This window comes from Talpa occidentalis, unplaced genomic scaffold, assembly GCF_014898055.3.
Source record: "Talpa occidentalis isolate TD23 unplaced genomic scaffold, MPIMG_talOcc4v2.1 talOcc4.16, whole genome shotgun sequence".
Lineage (NCBI taxonomy): Eukaryota > Metazoa > Chordata > Mammalia > Eulipotyphla > Talpidae > Talpa > Talpa occidentalis.
Window position 1 is genome coordinate 17,190,282 of NW_023601653.1, and position 12,691 is coordinate 17,202,972.

The 12,691-nt window shown below is 38.6% G+C and overlaps 1 protein-coding gene across 2 annotated transcripts in view; it reads left to right on the forward strand.

The window, feature by feature from the left end:
• The first annotated feature begins 133 nt into the window (after nucleotides 1-133).
• The window catches only part of LOC119247419 (uncharacterized protein C3orf20-like), a 65,174-nt gene continuing 52,616 nt past the window's right edge, over nucleotides 134-12,691 (forward strand). For both annotated transcript variants that reach the window (XM_037513849.2, XM_037513850.2), the window contains exons 1-5: nucleotides 134-212; nucleotides 2,113-2,223; nucleotides 6,555-6,636; nucleotides 6,738-6,823; nucleotides 10,285-10,754. In XM_037513849.2, coding sequence (XP_037369746.1) covers nucleotides 6,577-6,636; nucleotides 6,738-6,823; nucleotides 10,285-10,754 — 616 coding nt within the window. In that variant the 5' untranslated portion in view covers nucleotides 134-212; nucleotides 2,113-2,223; nucleotides 6,555-6,576. The remainder of the gene's footprint in view (nucleotides 213-2,112; nucleotides 2,224-6,554; nucleotides 6,637-6,737; nucleotides 6,824-10,284; nucleotides 10,755-12,691) is intronic.

Here is a 12,691-nt window from a genome sequence, read left to right on the forward strand (position 1 = left end):
AGCCGCGCTCGATGGTAGGGCGCGGGGCATGCTGGGACGGCGGAGGACTGCGGGGGCGCGCGCGCGGCGGGGCGACCGGCTCGCGGGCTGGCCCACGCGGGCGCCACGCTGCCTCCAGCCGGGCGGGGCGGGCCTGGCTGCGGTTGGCTGGGGCCGCGCTGGACACCTGCCGCGTCCCGAAACCTTAGGGCCAAGCTGGAAGGGAACCCAGAGTAAGCTTGAGCCCGCCCTCTGGACCCGCTCAGCTCACGAGAGGGAGGGGGCTTCTCTGCTGAAATCACAGTTTTATAGTCGGTGTTTTATAAGGCGCAGGAAGCGTGGCCAGAGCTCAAAAAATGTGTTTACTGGTACATCAGCACGCTAGCATGTGTTGAATGACTGCTTTTCCCCCATTGAATTGTCTTGGCATGCTTGTCAGAAATTAATTGGCAATAAATAGCAGAGAATTTACTTCTAGACTCAATTCTAGTCCGTTGATGTATCCATTCTTATGGCAGTACTACATGGGATTACTATAGCCTTTGGAATAAGTTTTGCAGTTGGAAAGTGTGTGAGTCCTCAAGATTGTTTTGGCAATCCTGGGTACTTGAATTTCCATGCATAGTTTAGAAATTTTACCTTGCTTGCTTATTTTCTGCAAAATGGACCCTTGGGATTTGACTCTGTAGATCAATTCAGGGAGTATTGCCATCTTAATAGTCTTCCCATGGATACAGAATACATTTCCATTTATAATCTTTAGATTTTTCTTTAATTTCTTTCAACAATGTATTATAGATATTGAGGAATGTTTCATCTATCCCCATTTGAGGAGGTTATCATAAATTGATGTTTTTATGATGAAAAAGGACTGTGATGTTACTCAACATTGGAGCTCAAGATGAACTCTCCATGCACTTAAGGGGGTCACTGGGGAAACTGGAATTCCATGTTAGTTGGCTTGTGTTCTGGACCCCTGTTGGTTCAAGATGAGACCCCTGCACCCCACACCTACTCCTCTGATTTTCCAGTTCTTCTCACACACACACACACACACACACACACATTACAGGTTCCTGACACACCAGAAAACAGCTTATCCCATTAATGCAAACATGAAATACATCAGAATGTGACTCAAGATGAGACCCCTGCACCCCACACACACTCCTCTGATTTTCCAGTTCTTCACACACACACACATTGCAGGTCCTGACACACCAGAAAACAGCCTATCCCATTAATGCAAACATAAAATACATCAAAATGTAACTGAATTTTGACTATTTCTTCACTTCCAATCTTTTGTGGTATAAAGTACATTATCTGTCTTAAGGGTTCTGGCAGTGCCTCTGTAATCCTACTAAAAACGACTCTCGTTTCTTTACGTATCTTTCTCTCTATACATATCCCTATTTGAAGTGATGTTCTGGCAATATGAAAGTACAGGAATAACATAAAAAAATAGAGGTAACTACACTTATCCAAAATTTTTTAAATGCAGCATTTGTCCCATTATCTGCTTCTTTAGTCTTTCTATTCCTTTTCTTCTTCCAGCTTTCAAAGTTTTTCTGACCTTGGAGCACTGTACACATGGTTCGTTTTATCTGTGCAGCTCTTTGGCTAATATAGTCACTGATCCTCATCCATCCATCCAATTATTCAGTGCTTACTGTGTGCCTGGATCTAGCAATACATAGAACAAAAATAGATATAGTCCTTGTCATGGAAGCAATTAACATAAAGAGCATTAATCAATAATTCTAATAAAGAGGCATTTACATCTAGTGATATGAGAGCATATTTATAAGGGATTTTTCTAGACATAGTAATCAAGTAAGATTTCACTGACAAAGTGGCAATTAGACTGAGATCTGAGGAAAAGTCAAGGGTAGGGTAGAGCTTTAGGGAGAATATTCACAGCAAAGGGAACAGTAAAGAGATTATATTTAAAAGAGGAATCTGTGGATTCTAGTGTGAGTGGTCATTTAGTGATCTCTGGATAGCTCACATAAAAAATGATTAAGAGAAATCTGTACCTTCAAGAAAGTTTACCATTCAATGAAATAGACATGAATGATGAAAATATTAATACTTTCTTGATTTCATTACTTAATTATTTTCTATTTTAAGGTAACCTATCACAAAGCTGAGGATTTTTAAAGGGTCTACATGATCTTCAGATTGGGAGCAAGAATGTGGCTGGTCAACCTCAGGAGAAATCAAAATTTATTCTTTTTGAAGGTAAAAATGTTAGAAACCTTTCTAACATCCTTATAGGTAAAACTTACTACATCAAAAATGCCTGCTAGCTTTTTTGTGAATCTTTCTAGTTCCTTTTTAAGTGTAGGAACACCTGGTTCTGACTACTACTTCAGACCCAGCCCAGGAGACACAGGAGCCTAGGGAACAAAACCTATAGGGTTGATGAATTTTAACAAAGGGGTGTTTGAGATACAAGTTGATGTACAGAATTATCAATGTCAAAATAAAGTTTGTACAGTGGGGGAAAAAAAGCTGCTACAAGCAATGAAAATCCCTGCAAAGTCACTGTATTACTATTTCTCTCCCTTTCATTTCATAAATAAAACTTCAAGGTACTAGTGAAAAATAATATATGGCCTCACTAGTGGCATAGGGGTTAAGTCTCAGTGCTATTGCACTATCACTGCTGTGGCCAGAGTTTGATTCCCCGCCAGGGAGCCAACCCACATATGGCACAGCAGACCTCTCCTATCTTGCCCACTGCTCCCCTTAGCAGTGTATTTCAGAAAATACGCCTGTTCTGCTCCTTACTCTGTCTCTGGTGAATCCTCTTAACCCCCCTCACCGCACCTATGGCCTACACCTCAGTTCTAATATGCAAAAATAAATTTTAAAAAATTAAAATAAAATTGAATGAGATTAAGGAGTGAGAAATGTTGGCCTCAACTCTAAAGCAAACATTAAAATCAGGATAGCTGGAATTAGGGAGGCCTGTTAATATGTTATTTTTGGTGACAATATTGATGAGAATTTATATGGTTGGAGGATTATAGAGGAGATGTTGGATTGCAGAAACATTTGTAAGTACTAATCAAGAATTCAACTCCATCAAACATGGAGAGAGAGGAATCAAGAATGACACCCAGGTTTCTGACTTGCCTTCCTGAGTGGATAGCAGTATTACTCCCTGAGATAGGAAATATGGGAGGAGGAGGGGGTGCAGGGGAAGATAAGCTCTGGACACTATAAGTTTGAGGTGCCTGCAGGGCATCCAGGCAAAGATATCTAGTAGTCAGTTAGAAATATGGACCTAGAGATAGAGGCATAAGAGTTATTAGCGCCTAGGTGTGCTAGAAGGCTATGAATGAGGTAGTTCAGGAGAAAAGGATAGAAAAACTAAACAACCCAGACGAACACTAAGGTTTGGGAGTGGTGGCCGTTTGTTCATTTGTTTATTTGTAAGGACTGTTGTAAAGACAGTCCTTATTTGTAAAGATTGTTGAGGCTGCAAAAATAAATGATAGGACAAGAAGGAGAAAATGCTATAGAGAATAATTACATAGAAGTGAGGAGAGAAAAACATTTTATGAAATAAAAAGTTTAGTCACCTATGAAAAGAGTAGTACAAAGTAGTAGTACAAGTAGTACGAAGTCTCAAAATACCATTGATTTTAATCACTGGGAGGTCACTGGTGACTTCAATGAGAACAATTTTATTAAGGAGCATCAAAAGAAGGCTCTTCATAAGAGATAGGGATGCAGTATGCTGAACGCCAGCTCAAGGAGCAAAGGATCTTTTATTTCAGATCCCCTTCATCAACAACTCTTGCAGCTAAAATTAAATCTGATATAGAATACCTTTTCATGTGCTATATAGGCCATTTACCTATACTCTTAGGAGAAATGTCTATCCAAACCCCTTTCTTCTTAAAAATTTAGTTATTTGTCTTTTTATTGTTGAGTTTAAGAGTTCTGTATATATTCTGCATACTAAGCCATCATTGCATATAAGAGTTGCAAACTTTTTAAATTCTATGACCCATTTTGAGTTAATTTTTTTAAGATTTATTAATTTATGCATACAAGAACTGGGGTACAGGACAGAGATGTGGGGGATGAGAGGAGTCACCAGAGACAGAGTGGGGAACAGAACAGGCAGATCTATTGAAATACACTGCTGAGGGGAGCAACAGGCGAGACAGGAGAGGTCTGCTGTGCCATGTGAGTCTCTCCCTGGCTGGCTGGGGATCGAACTCATGCCATAGAGGCTGTGGATAGCTTCATAGGTTGCGCCTTAACCCAATGAACCACCAGGGAGGCCCGTTGAGTTAATTTTTTCTATCTATTGTGATGTAGGTGTCCAGCTTCCTTCTTTTACATGTGAATATCCAGTTGTCCCACTAGCATGTGTTAAAATGACTACTTTTCCCCCATTGAATTGTCTTGGCATGCCTGTCAAAAATTAATTGACAATAAATAGCAGAGAATTTATTTCTACACTCAATTCTAATCCGTTGATATAGCCATTCTTATGCCAGTACTACATCTGATTACTATAGCCTTTGGAATAAGTTTTGCAGTTGGAAAGTATGTGAGTCCTCAAGATTGTTTTGGCAATTCTGGGTATTTGAATTTCCATGCATATTTTAGAAATTTTACCTTGCTATTTTCTGCAAAAAGGACCCTTGTGTTTTAACTCTGTAGATCAATTCAGGGAGTATTGCCATCTTAATGGTAAGTCTTCCCATGGACACAGAATACATTTCCATTTATAATCTTTAGATTTTTCTTTAATTTCTTTCAACAATGTTTTATAGATATTGAGGAATGTTTCATCTATCCCCATTTGAGGAGGTTATCATAAATTGATGTTGAATTTCATCAAATGCTTTCACTGCATTTTTTGAGGTGATCCTACCATTTTATCATTCCTTTTGTTGATTTGAATTACATTGATCGATTTTTAGATGTTAAATCGTCCTTGCATCTCTGATAGAAGTCCCACTTGGTCATGATGTATGATCCTTTTAATGCATTATTGAATGGTTTGCTAAGATTTGGTTAGGATATTTGCATCTACGTTCATCAGTGATATTGGTCTTTTTTAATTTTCTTTTCCTGTGATATCTTTCTCTGCTTTTCAGGGACGACATTTTGAATGGCATGACCCTGCCATGCACAGTGTCACTCATCTTCACAGGCACTATTCCTTATCAAACCCTATTTATTATTTATTATCAAACCTTATCAAACCTTAATTATTTATTTATTTACTTGGCTTTTCTACTAGCACAGTCATTCTCAATTGGGAACAATTTTGATACCACAGGCACATTTGGCAATCTCATGAGACACTTTCAGCTGCTGTAACTGTAACAGGGTAATCCCCACGGAAAGGAAACATCCCGGATTCTCTGCCCCACCCAAGGGAGGGGCGGAGCTGAGCAGGGAGGAAAAGCTAGAGAAGACAAGAGGGAGAAAAGAGATCAAGAAGGAAGTACATGCTCCCTGGTGGCACAGGGGTTAAGGTTTCAGTGCTCTCAAGCTAACACCAGCCTCTGCAACATGAGTTTGATCCCAGCAAGGGAGCTGACCCACATGGCACAGCAGACCTCTCCTGTCTTGCCTGCTGCTCCCCTCAGCAGTGTATTTCAGTTGGTCTGCCTGTTCTGTTCCCCACTCTGTCTCTGGTGAATCTTCTCGCTCCCCTGCACCTATGGCTTTCACTCCAGTTCTTGTATGCATAAATAAGTAAAAATGTAAATTTTTTTTTTTTTAAAGAGGCACATGGAGCAGACATGTGAAGAAGCTGTGCTTGCATCTGGGCCTTGGACTAGTACCAGGGACTTGGGGAACATGGAAGGAGACACTTGAGACAGACATGGTGAAAAACCCACAAGGAGGCTAACAGTGGCAGCCTTTTTCTTGACTTGGGTTTTGATTTTGCTCCTTCCAGACTTGTCTGGCCCATTCTGCCCCTTTTTTATGGGTCCACGCCAGAAGTTGCCTCAGATTTGTGGCAAGCTTTTGGGTCTCAGCAGTCCTGCTTTGGCTGGGCATTCACACACAAGGAGATGGCTAACTTCAGGTGCTTAATTTCATAACTAGATTCTTTCTCTTCTCTTTATTGCAAACTATTGTATTAAAGTTATTTTTTACTGAAGGTCTTACACACTAGAGTTATGATATATACAACATACTAGAGTATGTTATGTCTTTACGCAGTGAATGGCAGAATCCATTTAGAGCAGGCAGATTTGGGGGCCCTGGAATGCTCCTTCCCCCTGCCCTGTAACATAACTGGGTAAGGATTTATGCTGCTGGTATCAGGTAGATAGAGGCCAGGGATGCTACTAAGCATTCTACAATGCTGAAGGTAGCCCCTTACCACAAAAAATTATCTTGGCCAAAATGTCAATACTAATGAGGTTGATATGATAATTGATATGCTAATTGCTGTGTTTGTTAATAGCTCACAATCCTTCCCAGTGCAATTATGTCAAGTCCATTGTTTATGAAGTGAAAATGGAGACACAGAAACCATTAAATGTTTTTGAAATATCACCTGTAGACATGATATTTGTTTTCAGATCTCTTAGATCTCATGGCAAAATGGGAGACTTTACTGAAGCTAAACCTTTGGACATTGGGCCCATCTATTTCTTTGATCAGGTAAAATCTGTTCAGTCTCAACAAATTGTAGTATTCTTTAAATTCATTTTTAACCAATATTTTTCTCCAGCTTTTAATCAAAAAGATCTCTTTCATTTTAGATGAAACCAAAAAGGAAAAGATGGGAAAAGACAAAACATGAAGACTGCATCCCTCATCTGAAATACCGCTTAAGACATGAGTATAGGTAAAACATTTAGATATTCTTCAGCTGCTGGAGTTACTTTCAAGGAATTAGAAGGTGCTCAGTATCAATCTTTCCCTATTCTCCTTTCCTCCAGAAACTACATCAAGGAATTGCCACTTCAAAGTTGATCATAAAGTTAACCAGAGAACTTTATTTTAGCCAGATTAATGATTCATTAAGGCACCCTTGATCCCAGTTTTCTTGCAATTCCACAGCAAACCCAGCCCCACTCTTGTCTTGGGGCATTCGAACTTTAGGCTCTTCCCCCTCAACCCCATTTTCTGCATAGTTTACCTCTGTTGCCTTTAAGTCTTTACTTAAATTTCACCTTTGTGATGAGACTTCCTAACCTTCTAGCTCAAATTTCCACCCTGTTCTCTTGCCATTTTCTGTACCCCTTCCTACTTCTCTGTTGCACCTATTGCTTTCTAACATTTTTAACGATACCCCTATTTATTTGTTTGCCCTCTCTCCTCACAAGAGTATCGGGTCTGCAAAAGCAAAATTTAAATTTTTTTTTTAACTTTTGCATAGAAGAACTAGGGTGTAAGCCAGAGGTACAGGGGGTTGAGAGGATTCTCCAGAGACAGAGCAAGGAGCAGAACAGGCAAATTTACTGAAATATGAAATACACTGCTAAGGGGAGCAGCAGGAAAGACAGGAGAGGTCTGCTGTGCCATGTGGGTTAGCTCTCTGGCCTGAGATCAAACTTAGGCCTTAGTAGTAATAGTGCTGAGACTGAACCCCTAGGCCACCAGGAAAGCCCAAAAGGAAGATTTTTTTTTTACTCTCCTTGATCACTTCTCTAGCTCCAGTCCTCAAAACACATAGAATATGTATTGGCATATAGAGTGTGCTTAATGAATATTTGTAATTAACATTCATGAAATTGTGTCAGGCCCACAATTACGAATGAAATAATGAAACTAGTCGTTCATGTTTTTTTCCTCTGGTTTCTATAGTTTCCTTACTTGTGAAGTAGAAATTAAAGTACCCCCACGCTGCCTTAAAGCATAAATCACAGACTGTATAATACTCATTAGTTATACCAGTGAGTTCTCAAGTGGGGGACATTTGGAAATGTTTGGAGACATTTTGGTTGGCTCAGCAAGGGATGGGGGGATGATGTTATTGTCATCTAGGGGACAGAGACTATAAATGCTGCTAAATATTCTATAATGCATGGGACTCCGCCTGCAATAGAGAATTATCTACCTCAAAATTCCAATAGTGCATGGTTGAGAAGATCTGTATTTTTTAATTTTGGTCCTGCTTTAACTTTTCTCAAGACCATTGCAAATTCCTGCTCTTTTCAGAACTATGTTGTCTCTTCATTTCCAACTTTTTTTGCTTGAAAAACAATTCAGCATAACTCCCTCCCTCCCTCCTTCCCTCTCTCTCTCCTATCCTCCTGGCCTCCCTTTGTGGATCACATTTTTTATGACAGATCCTTGGAGATGGCAACCCTTGGGGGTCACATTAATTCAGTTTTAAGAAGTGAGATCATGTGAAGCTGTGTTTCAGTGTGCTGGTCTAAGTCTATTTCTGGGTAACCCTTACTTCTAGGATATAGCCTTTGGGTGTAAACCAATGATCTCCTATCATATACCAAATTTTCAAACTTGAGTCACCACAAAGCTATGGAAAGACCTGTTTAGACCCTAAGCTTCTCAGATGCCTCTTCTAGAACTGGTAAATTCCCTCTCCCAACCCGTATATCTCCACTAAGGGGAAATATGGAGTTTTTCTCTTTGGAGTTCCATCTTCTCTCAGATACTCAGACAATAACTCTTCACTGTCTTGTTATCTCTCCATAGCCGTTAAGAAGGTGTTTTGTTTATTTTTTTTTTTTTTGCCCTGCTTCTTTAGTTGTCTTCCAAGGGAAGGTTACTTTGAATTACCTAATTGCTATTACCAAAAGGAAACGATCACTTATAAATTTTAAATAAAACATACGTGTTTTATAAACTGTGGCTCAAAATTTCAATATTTGATATATTTTCCCCATTTGTGGATCTGTTTGTATTGTCTGCTTTGGAATTTCAGTATAAATTTAGTGATATTTAATGGGTTGAAGGATGGACTGAGGGAACAGAATGTGTTTGTAAACCAACGTAAGAAATTCAGGGAGGACTTTCTAGAAGAAATTATCTCTGTCTTATTTTATAATTAAACAAGTGAATAAACAACACGGAATATTGGTTTATATCTTCTGTGTATAAACATAGTAAATGTTCATTGTGGAAAACTATAATATAAAGGAGAAAATTTTTAATGACCTCCATAATCCCACAGTATACTTTCTCGTGAAAATTTGCTTCATCTTTCTACTACCAGATACAGCATATATATACTATACATTTGAGATCATTCCACATATTTAATTGTGTATACTTTTTATATAATTTTATAACATAAGCAGTTTTCCAAATTTTGTTTTATTCAAAACCAATAAACAGTGGTTTATTGGTTTATTGGTTTCCCATTGTATGAGTATGGCATTATTTACTTACTACTATTGTATACTAAAATATTCTTCTCAATTTTTCTTGTATCAAAAGATGATATACTGGGCCTCCCCGGTGGCGCAGAGGTTGAGCGCTGGGTTGCGAAGCTGCCCGCGGCCTCTGCGGCGCCAGTTCGATCCCCGGCTGCTCCCCGGCCACCAGAGGAGGGTCCCACATGGCGCGCAGACCTCTCCTGCGGCCCGCTGCTCCCCTCAGCAGTGTACTTCGGTCCTTCTGCCTGCTCTGCTCCCCACTCTGGCTCTGGTGAATTCTCTCACCCTCTTGCGCTTCTGACTGTGCCCAGTGCATGTATAAAACAAAACAAACAAACAAACCAGCAAACAAATAAATAAAGCATGCCTCTAAAAAAAAAAAAAAAAAAGGTGATGTACCATATACACAATGGAATATTAATCAGCAATCAAAAAAAAATAAACACACGCAGTTTGCTGCAACATGGATGGAGCTAGAAGGGATCATGCTCAGCGAAATAAGTCAGAAATAAAAAGAAAAATACCAGATGGTCTCACTCATAGCAGGAATTTAGAAAACCTAAATAAGGGACCAGGAAAAAGACTAATTAATACAAAGTAAAAATCAAAATCAACAAGCAACTATAAACCAGGGACACACTATGAGGGGGGATACTGGGAAGGGTGGGGAGAGGAAGGATTAGGGTCAAAATAAGGGGGGGTGCAATTGTATGGGGAATATAACCAAAATGAAAATGCATACATTATGCAAAAATGAAAAATGATGTAAGAATTATATAAAATAAAATATTAAAAATAAATAAATTAATTAAAATACGAAAAAAAGATGATGTACCAATCAGCAATTTTATGCATATATGTTACATATCTTTTTAATTATACTTTAAGTTGAATTTATGTAAGTCAGATTGCTAGGTTAAAGAGTATAAATATCTTTAAGATTTATATATATTTTTTACAGTCACACAGAGAATACAAAATCTAAAGAACTAGAAGCATTATCTACAATAACTATACCTGAGGAGAACTATGAGTCCCACTCATCTGGCATCTCACCATTTTATAGTGTTTCCAAGTTTTCTCCTCATCTTAAATCTGCCAAAATATGCCTGCAAAAGCGTCTACTTGAAGAATACAAACTTACTGCTTCTGAAATACTGAATGAACTTGCAGAGATATTGCAGAAATATGTTGAGTATAACATTACTTTCCCTGTGGGAATTGTAAATCTTATAAATTACAGTTGGTCTGAGCTTACTGAAGGTGCTTATAAGTGTGAAACCAAAGCTCCAAGGTTGAAGAAACACAGTATCTTGCAAAAAGAGTCCACATCTATGCCTATAGCTGACTTAAAGGAATACCAAGTCCCCAGCTCTTCCATGGAAGAATATCATAAGGAAAATAAACTGGTGCAAACAAAACATGTGTCAGGTAAGTCTATGGAAAAAAATATGTAAATATAAGTTACTAGACTTATAAATAGTCCTCTAGGTTTCAAAAAAAAAGGATGAAAGCAGCAAGTGAGATACTGACAAAACATTATATTAGCGATATTTAGTTTATGTGATCATTTTTTTTAAGATTTATTTTATTTATGTATGCATACAAGAACTGGGGTGTAGACCAGAGGTGCAGGAGGTGAGAGGATTCACCAGAGACAGAGTGAGGAATAGAACAGGGAGATCTACTGAAATATACTGTTGAGGGGAACAGCAGATGAGACAGGAGAGGTCTGCTGTGCCCTGGGGGTTAGCTCCTTGGCTGGGGATCGAACTCATGCTGCAGTGGCTGGCGATAGCTTGGTATCACTGAGACTTAACCCCTGCACCACCAGGGAGGCTGTGTGCTGATCATTTTAATAAATTTATAAATGCCTGTCAAAAGATACGAAAATATATAATGTTTTCTCTTAAATAGAATATTGTGCTTCATTCATGTGACATGAACTCTGCCTCAGGGGGTCCTACAAATTCTCTTATAGCACCATGGTCCAACAGAAATACATTGCCAACCACAGATGTATTATTTTAAATTGAACATCTTAATTTTAAGATAATTGTAGACCCACATGCAGATATATCATTTCCTCCATTTTGCGAAACTGTAATACAACATCACAACCATGATATGACATTGACGCAGTCAAATCCTTTCCATCACAGCAAGGATCATTTAAGTTGTCCTTCCACAGCCTAAACCTATGTCCCTCCTACCTCCATCCCCTCTTTAATGCTGATTCTCATTCATGTTCTCTTGACTTCCTGTAAAAATGCCTATTTTTTATTTTGTGTTAGTTATCATATTTGGAAAATTGTTTCTAAAAATAATATGCAGTCTGGAATGAAGTTATCTTCAGCTGGATGTTATTAAAAGCAGGAACTCAAATATACTTGTATACCAATGCACATAGCAGCATTATTCATAATTGCCAAAAGTGGAAACAACCCTAAAGCCCATTGATAGATGAAAGGATAAACAACATGTGGTATGTGCATACACTGGAATATAATTCAGCCAACCCTGTTCTTTTGACTCCCAACATTCTGTCTCTCTGCCACTTTGTCCCTAACTCCAATTCTACTATTATAATGGTAATGCTATTAACAAGAAGGATAAATAGTAGTGCACCTATCCTTACGATGATCCATCTGAGCTAGAGGAGTAACCTAGTGTAGGGTTTTACTTAGGATTCCTGAGTTCCTCTCTGGCTATTGCACTGCCAGGTGTATAACTTTAAACACATTTCTTAACTTCACTTTACCTCAGCTTGGCTGTTGTAAATAAGTGCTATAGTAAACATGAGTGCATATATCCCTTCAAATTAATGTTTTTAATTTTTTTGCATAGATACATAAGAGTGGAATTGCTGGATCATGTGGTAGATCTATTTTTAATATTTTAAGCTATCTCCATACTGTTTTCCTTAAAGGCAGGATCAGTCTACATTCCCACCAACAGCATATGAGACAACCTTTATTTGGAGTTAGAAAGTCATAGCCTTTTTGAATTTTTTTTCATTTTTGAAACAACATTGGTTTATAACGTTGCATGAGTTTCATGCGTAAAGCATTTATACTTTCACATCTGTGTATACTACATAATGATAACCACCAAAATTCTAGTTTCCATCTACAACCATGTAATTGATCACTTTGCCCACTTCACCCACTCCCCAAATCCCTTCCCTTCCCACAAATCTGTTCTCAGCATCTAAGAGTATAGTTCGTCTACTTACTTTGTTTCTTTGTATTCCACGTATGAGTGGAATCATATAGTATTTGTCTTTCTCTGACTTTTATCACATAGCATAATCCTCTCAAGATCCATCCAGTTGATCGCAAATGTCTTAGAAAGACTTTGTTTTGAAT